Consider the following 9,285-nt stretch of genomic DNA (forward strand, 5'->3'; position numbering starts at 1 on the left):
GAACATCAAAATGAAGTGATGGAACAGCCGTGGCTTCGTTCAGCAAAATAAGATATTTTTTACATGGGTTGACATTTTGACACAGACCGTCTGTGTGTGATACAGAGTAAACGCTTGACTACTCATACAGACAGAAGGATGGGATGTGTTTATAAAACTGAGAACACTTAAGTATCAGTAACTCTTCCAGAAATGTACCATGGTCAGACTTCCCTTTTCCTTTTGAGAGCAAATCTATTTACACAGCTAGAAACTAAGATAAAATGTCCTCACTTATGTGATTCGAAATCAAAAAGCTTTGCTTTCAAGGACCTCCAAAGCATCGCTCCAGAGCATATTCATTCAGTGCAGGTGCAAGGCTACTTTTAGTGACATCATGGGCAAAAGCAGCAAATATAAAAATAGATGAAGAGAAGAATACAAAGCATTGATTACAAAAACACATGTTGCTGTCTTTACATGAATCTTATTATAAAAGGGGTAATTACCTTGCCCACGGATTATGGAAAACTGGAGAAGAGAGGGATTGAACTACCGACCTTGTGATTAGTAGACAACCTGCTCTTCCACCTGAGCTACAGGTGCACATGACTATATGGTTTCTCAATTTACCTGGAAACAGCAAGAGCCCTTGAATCCCAGGAAAAACCACTATAGACGTTATTGTCTCTAAAACTCATTATTTACAGCAATGCCTTTAGTAATTTGCTATTTAATAATACACGGACACGCACTCATTTCAAAGTCTTAGTGACATTTGCTGTCATTAAACCATATCCCAAAAACCTGTTGAAACCACTGTTTTTTCTTTGCTTCTTTGGACTCTTACATGTAGAGATCTGAAGTCAAAATCCGTGATGTGGAAAAAAAACACAGCAGGCAAGATTTTTGAAACAGCTAGGCAACACATGCCTGTCCTTTCATGTCATAATTGTTGGCAATTAAAATAACAAGGACCCTGAGGACATATTCAAACTGATTAAAGATTGAAGAAATATTACTGATGTAACTCAGATGAAGACAAAGACAGACAAAATTAAAGGATGAAAAAACTTTTATGAGAACCTTCAGTGAAGGGGCCATGTAGCTAGCACAGATCTCTGTTTTGTGTGTTGATCTTGAATGTAAGAACAACTTGAAAGTGTAGCTTTACACGATTTATATACAGCTGAAAGAAACTCCAAAGTACAAAACTGATATCCATAGTTTTAAGCTCTGCGTCCTTTATTAGGAAAAGTGTGCTCTCTTCAAATAAATGGGCATCAGACCTAAATAGTGAATAATTAGACATCAATGGGCAATCTATATAAATAATAGTTTTTCCATTTTGTGCAACACAAATATTCAACAAATTCATTTTAAAGTCTTGCACAGGATTCACATTACCATAAAGCTTAAGTTGCTAACAGCTCATGCACATTTTGAAAAAATGACTTCAACTTTGAAGAACTTTGAAGAAAAAAATATGGTCTCCATTTTCAAGTTGAGAATGAAAAACCTGCTTCTTCTTATGATGCCCAGAATGTGCTTACAACACAAAAATTAAAAGATCGCATAAGTCAAATGTTAAGACTGCCCACCATGACTGGTACATACAACATGCCTTATCCTAGTATTTCTGTTTCTTTCTTCCTTTTATTTCTTTAACGTGAATTGTCTTATTTTCTTATCATCTGTCATCTTTTATTTATCTGTAAAAATAAAATAGTGTACTCCCTGGATATCAAAAAGCTGAAAGCTGTGTTTGTAAGCAGCTTTATCCTTTTGAATCAGCTATGAAAGTAGCTCTATCAATTTTCAACAAGGACATGTTTATTTATTCCAACAGGAATGTTCACAATTTTCCCAAACCTTGTGCCCATTTGCTACTCGTGCACTTGAAGGCTCACAAAGTGTAAAACTCTAAGCCTTCTATTCATGTTGTGGAAATAAAACAGTGATTTTTAACTCACCCAAATTCAAAAGAAAGGATCAGCTTATTCTATACATTAATGTAGAAATACTATATATTGATATTTGCATTACAATTTTGTTTAGATCAGAATCATCAGTCAAGGACACAGATGGTCAGTCAGGGAGTATAGGGAGCGGTCCAACCAATTTCATAGCTAATGCTGCCTACTCAGAGTGCATAGCAATTCTGCTGAGCCTGTTCTATTTGACATTGTGAATGTGTCATGTTCATAGGGATGGCTCCTTTCGAATCAGCCTGATGCAGCACTCACAAACTTCAGTCAAGCCTCACATCCACTTGAAAAAAAAAAAGTCATGCAAGCATTTTTGCCAACAGTGAAAATTTCTCATCTGCCTGTATCTCCTTTAGCTGTATTAGCAAATCTGACTGCCTTGGTTGGCCAATCTGTAGTCTAAATGTAAAGGGCCGACTTAACAGTACTTGCATGGCCTACACACAAATACTAGAATACGTTAAATGTCGAGGCAATACATTTGCAGGTGGTTTTCATCTCATGTGTGTTAGCTATTTTTTTTTATTACTGTCTGTCAGGCACAAAGAAAATGATGAAGTGCAAATACCACTTATTACACTGTAATGTCCATCCCTATCTGTTGTTTTCATCTCCTGTTATAGTGCCATGGACTTTTACAGCCTCCTCATCAAACAAAGGGACTGTTCAGCCAGTAGTGTGAAATCACATTTTAACGAAACCCACAGCAAAAGTAAATAATTAAATAAACTGAAAAATAAAAGGCGTAACTTTATCTGCTTCTTTAAAGCTCCATTGACAGTTAATTAAAAACATCCTGCTTCTGTGATTGCTTGCTTTGGAAAAGCTCTTTCTGTTGGCTAATATTGATTGAAATGTACCAGGCCAGGGGATCCGATTTAATTTAAGCTCAAACAAATTCCCTTTTGATAATACTTTATGAAAGTTGGCTAAATCATTCTCAGTATAATAATGCAAAGTGAACAATGCCAGAACTTTGAATATTTAATGTATGAGAAAAATAAAACTCAAAGATCTCTTTACGCATTAAGTGTTTTAATTCCTCAAGTCTGTGGGAAACTAAACTTCCCTTGTCCACAACATGTTTGTGAGGATTTTCTAAGGAACTGTTTTGTGAGAGCAATGCCAAGGGCATGAAAAGGTAACCTGCAAATCTTTCTAAAAGGAGACTGTTCTCCTAAACCAAACCAGAAACAAGAGGGCTGATAACAACTTTCATTGTGAGATGTATATTTACTTTGCTGCAGCTACCCATTTTGCTTAAACATATATTTTTGCAGGACTTTCAAAATGAATCATATTGACCATAACAGCTGTACACTTGGAAAACCAATAACTATGGAAAAAGTATACTTATTAATATTTTTATAGAAAAAGTCTGTATTAAAAAAAACTTTATCATGATGTTAGACATAGTCACAGCAGGTGCAACTTCACGAAGCTTTTAATATAGCCTATTCCTGATGCTTGTAATTGTCATATGTTTGCTCTCTAAAAATTAGCTACTTATTTCACAACAACAAATAGTTTGAACCACACATAAAATGAATTTGAATCAAGGTTCTTTGCACTTTATGCTGACTTATATGCAGTTATTATAGTTTTCCGTTTTCTAATTAGTATGTATTTTTATTTTGTTTTGGTTTGCCAAGCGGATTTTCTTATTTCAGTTAAGCTTTTATTTTTTAAAAATGCTTAGTTTTTATTTTAGTTTTTATTAGTGTCAATGTTAGTTTTAGTGTTTTTGAATATTATTGTATGGAGGGCATGTGTCGAAGGCAAGATTTTTAATTTTTAATTTTATTTTAGTTAGTTTTTGAATTTTTAGTTAGTTTTTACTTGTATCTTTTTTTCTTATCAAAAACCGAAATGTTTTTTTAGTTAACCAAAATAATTTTTTCACATTTTTTTTGGTTTTTAGTTTAATTTTAGTTAACTATAATAACGTTGCTTATATACAAATCTATTTTGCATTCAACCTGACCGCGAGCGTTTCTTCCTTGCTCGCTTTGTCCTGAGGTGGAATGAGCGTGACGTCAAAACGTCATCACGCAGAGTACTCGCGCTCAACACAACGAGGCACGTTCGTTTCGGTTTGTTTTCACGGTGGAGGCTGAATGACAGAGCACGGCTGAAGTTGAGTTAAAGTGAGGCGATTCTGTGAAAAGTAAAGTTTTAACTGTGGGCAGCTGAAGACACAGGGCGAGGAATTTGTTCACAGACGGGGCAAAACGTATGTATTTTTATTCCATCGGTTAATACACTGTCTAAGCTCAGACTAGCTGTGTAGCTAACGTTAGCCTCTGAGCATGCAGCATCCCTTGTGGGGAGTTGATGACGACAGGGTAGGAAAATAACACATATAGTCAATTTGTGATCCAAGTGATTGAATGCGGTTTTTTTTAGTAAGGGCATAATTCTTCAAAGCAAGCTTTTTCTAACTGTACTTAGTGCAGCATTGTATCTGAAAAGTCTGATAGCTTATTAGTTTGAAAATGTCATTTACTAATAAATGAGATAATATTGCGCCTGTAGCTCTGGTTTGAAACCACCAGATGTGCAGTTTAAAAACGAGCATGCACACAAAAACAACAGGGAGGATGCAACACATAGCAAGCCCTTTAGTAATCAAGAATACCTGAAGCTGACTGGAGAGGGATTTGCACTTGCACAAACCTAGAAGAACTCCACAGTTCACACCAAATAAATACATGAGTGAAACATTTTGGTAGATTATTTTATGACATGATTAGCAGCATTAATGTGTACCTATTATTATACTTGAATAGTGGTATGATTTTTTAGCGAAAGGGCCGGTTTAATTTTCATATGAGATAATAAACTCTAGGTGTAATAGAAAATGCAATTTGAAGAATTTATCTTAGGTCTACAGAAATTGTGATAGTCATTGTAAGCATAGTTGCATGGTGTATAAAGTTCCAGATGTATATTTTGCTGTGGGAAACTAAACCTGTCCACAACATGTGGCAGATAATTAATATTTAAAATATTGTGTTTAAAATTTTTAAAAATCTGCAAATACTCTTGCATTGTAAACTCCATGTACATATTTTTGTCTTTTTTTTTTCTGTGCAGGGTTAACAAAATGTCTGAGTCTGTCATCAGATCGAAACAAGCTCAGAGAGAAGTCAATGGAATTCCAACAGAAGTCGTCTGTACAGAGTTCAGTAATTACATATTTGTAGTTCTCACTCAGTATGGCAAAATTGGGACATTGATCTCTGTCACACCCGACTCCAGATCTAATGATCTAAGCACCCCAACGTTCTCTACAAAAGTACTGCTGGGCAAAGATGAGGTACACTGGCTGAAATTGTTCACACAAATATTGTGTCAGTGTGATGCAAACTTGTTCACGGGACATCAGGCAGACTTGTTGCAACACAGGGTATCTCATTTCATGCCGTTAAAGGGCAAATGAGATTGATTCTGGACTGCTCAGGCGGATTGTGGCGAAATTAGATGTGTGCAGGCCTGAAGCTCAGTGGTCTGTTAAGATTTACTCAAGAAAACCTATTTCATCTCTGCATGAGCATGTCATTTTCTCACAGTCATACATTGCAGGAGAAGTAGTATCAGTGTCTTATTGGATTAATACAAAGTTTACTTGCTTATGAATACTTTTTTTGTTATTTTTGCTCCTCTAACCATTTTAAATGGTGATACTTGCAATGCTTGTTTCTTGTAAAGTGAACAACTGTTTTAGATCGAGTGAGAAAGTACATAGAGGTCATTACACAGGCTTTCTGTGCGTTTTGAAGTTTACAGTCATGACACAGAAAATTAAAGTGTGTTGTATGATTTCCCTGCAGGGGAACCTCAACAAATGAATTAGCTGTAGTCATAATGTGTGTGATTTAAGCGAACTGAACAAATAATGCTTTGGTGATAATCTAATGCCTGATTTTTCTCTTTCCAGCCTCTGACACATGTCTGTGCCAAAAACCTGGCAATGTTCGTGTCGCAGGAATCTGGCAACCGGCCTGTCTTGCTGGGACTGGCACTGAAGGATTCCTCCATAGATGCAATAAAACAAATTAAAGAGATGATCAAAAGTTGTCAAGTCTGGTAGGAAGTAATTAAAACGGACATGAAGCCTGTAGGCGGCGTAAAATACAGCTCGTCTGGATACACTGTCACGTTTTATCTCTGCATCTTTTTTAAAATGAAACTCCTCCAAAAATTAATCTGATTAAAACAATTATGTCTCCAAGACATAAATGTGCAGAGCAGATTGTCTTCCACAAAACATAATTTATGAAACGCATAATTAACTGTTTGTTAAAAAGAAAGATTTTCTGCATGTTGTTTTCCTTTCAAAAGCTCAAAGTGTGCTAAGTGATGGTTTGCAAAATGATGTCATCGCTGTATATTTTTTTCATTATTAACACTCTGGATTATTTTTGTCATCATCCTCAGAACTTTGTACTTTTGTGAAAAAAAGCCTTTTATAGAACATACGATTCATTTGTATTTAAAGATGCATATGAGCTTGGTTAAGATAAGAGCCTTGGTTTTGTCAAGTACATTTTGTTATTCATTTGTTTCTATAACATCTCACTACTTGAGCTTTGATATTAGAACAATAGCTAACTTTTATATGCATTAAATGTAATTAATATGCTCAATTTTGTTTTGCTTGGTCAATTTTTTTGGTTTAAATGTAAGATGGGAGTAAGAAAAGCCTTTAGATGTCTTATCCTGGACCTATAGACCAAACCCCTGAAATATTCATTTAATTTCAGAGAAAAATGACCAGCTTTCTTAAAAGATTATTTTATTATAGCCATCTAAAAATTATTTTATTTTCTGACAGTAATATACAAATACTACATTTTTGTTACATTTGTGAAGTTGTATAGTCAAGCCCATAAATATTTGGAAACTGACACATTTTTTTTCGCTTCACTCCCACAGGGCATTTAAAGTCAAGCAGTGAAATTGTGATTGAAGTGCAGACTGTCAACTTTAATTCAAGTGGTTTTACGAAATGATTTGCAATTGGTTTTCTGTCTTTTTGATTTGCAACTATTTAGGAGTTAGGCCTTGGATAAAAGTGCCTCTCCCACTTTCAGAGGCTTAAAATGCAGTTAGTGACTGACTGAAGTATTGAACCCACGGACATTACCAAATGTTTCTCACCTTGAGATGCTCTTCCAGACTTTTAGCTACATTCAGTTACTGCCTTTTTGCATTCAGTTTTGTCTTCAGTAGTGCAACAGCATGCTCCATGGGGTTGAGATCAGGTGACTGGCTTGCACGCTGAATATCCCATGACTTTGCCTTGAAAAACTCTTAGTTTGCTTTTGCAGTATTCTTTGGGTCATTATCCATTTGTACTGTGAAGCACTGTCTGATCAGTTTTGCAGCATTTGGCTGGATCTGAGCAGAGTATAACTCTATACGTTTCACAATTCATCCTGCTACTTCTATCATATCTTGATTGTTTGATTGAAATGGGAATGGGACAAAACTGTGGTGGCATAGAGAGAGAAAATTACAAAAATACTGAATTATCCTAAAACATAAATGTATATAATCTATAACTCAGAATATACATTTCAAGAATGTAATGTTTACATGTTCTGTTGAAATCAATGTAGCAAAAATATAAATGCACCTTATTTATTAAAGCAATTTGCATATTTATGTCCAATTTTCAATGTTAGTATCTTAATCCAAATTTCATCCTAAGACATGAAACTAAAACCCTCACAGACTAGCATTACATAACCAGTTCGCACAGCAGTAGTGCCTGAGTGTGTGAATTTGTAAGTGCATCAAATGAAACTAAAAGGAATGCCATCTTATATTTTTAACCTTCTTCATGGAAGAAAACTTTTAACTACCTGTTTTCTGAGTTGAGCATATTCCAGGCTCTTGCTTTACAAAAGAATATCTTTCTCATGTTTACAAAAGATTAAGCAGACATTTCAATGGTGTATTAAATTAAAACGTGATGAATTCCTTGTGTTTCTCCTAAATCAAACAATTTGTGCCTTTCTAATGTTTTTGTTTTCATTCACGTTCAATAAGAACTTGCCTCAAAAAATATGATTTAAATAAACTGAAATACTGAAACTGCATTGTCGACATAAAAACTGACCACAAAAAGCCCATCTGAGAAAACCCAACCCATGTAATCTCACTGTTCTGTTTCATAGGTCTGCAGTCAGTATAAATATAACAAAAGTACTTTTGTTATTTTTTTCCCTTTTATAATAATAGGGACTTATCTTGTCTGAAATAAATAAAGGTGATATAATATCACTTGATTACCAGGGCTGGAATTTAGAAAAGAAATGAACTTAAATAAAAATGGTTGCTTTCCATTTAAAGAGATGATCAATTTTAACTCTTGCACTTGTTAAGGGTAAGTATTATTAGCATTTTCTCAGCAACGCCATAATGCAAATTGAGATACACTACAGCCCTCTTCACTTTGATCATTTTATTATAGCTAATTATCTTTGTATAGCAAGACAGTTTTCTAAATCAACGTTACAAAGTGCTTCTCACAGGGCAACAACATCATTACCACCCGATTTTACTAAAGTGCTGTGGTCATAGTTTGCCTGTGGGTTAAACAACTTGTTGCAGTTTCAAAATATATTCATAAATTAACTAAAGTTAGTATAAGATTGAAAACAAAGCAGCAACTGAATTCTTTCCTGTTACGTTTTTTTTGGTTTTATTTTTTTAATTAATGATATTTTTCACTGTTATTCACTTTTATTCCAGCCAACATAGTTTAAATGAGTCACATCAACAATGTCCGCTGTCACATTATCAAGTAAAATAAAGCACAAGCATTTTTGGAGCACTGGGCGTTATTTTCTTTCACAGCTTTTATTGCCCTCATGATTCTTTATACTAACGTCAAGGAAAACTTATTAGGAAAAGACAAAGACAACATTTTTTAAATATTCAGTCACAAGTTGTGAGTTCATAAAAATAGTATGAACAGGTACTGAATAGCACTTTTTGTCATATAACCCGATGTTCCCTTAATGAGGCCAGGTCATATTTTACATATTTTATTATCTTCATAGCCAAGTAACCTTCCTCAAATTCCTCCTATAGGGTCTGCCTTGAAGAGAAGACAAGAAGTAACTATAAATTTATCAACTTTTGTCAAAGCATCATCATTAAATAAAACATCTAAAGACATGAATAATGTAGAACTAGAAATAGAACATAATAAAGCACTGCGTTTATCCAATTTCCTGTTGTTTCATGTAACTTTGCATAGGGGCGCTGCTCATTGATGAGAGGCTAGTAGAGCTTAAGTGCACTT

General features: G+C 34.7%; 1 protein-coding gene across 1 annotated transcript; it reads left to right on the plus strand.

The window, feature by feature from the left end:
- Positions 1-4,034: 4,034 nt before the first annotated feature.
- On the plus strand, positions 4,035-6,616 carry psmg3 (proteasome (prosome, macropain) assembly chaperone 3). Its single transcript, XM_080906464.1, has 3 exons — positions 4,035-4,200; positions 5,064-5,286; positions 5,908-6,616. Exons 2-3 carry the CDS (start codon positions 5,074-5,076, stop codon positions 6,058-6,060), a joined length of 366 nt encoding a protein of 121 aa, XP_080762590.1. The 5' UTR covers positions 4,035-4,200; positions 5,064-5,073; the 3' UTR covers positions 6,061-6,616.
- The last annotated feature ends 2,669 nt before the right edge of the window (positions 6,617-9,285 follow it).

This window comes from Rhamphochromis sp. 'chilingali', assembly GCF_963969265.1.
Source record: "Rhamphochromis sp. 'chilingali' genome assembly, chromosome: 15".
In the NCBI taxonomy this organism is placed as follows: Eukaryota; Metazoa; Chordata; class Actinopteri; order Cichliformes; family Cichlidae; genus Rhamphochromis; species Rhamphochromis sp. 'chilingali'.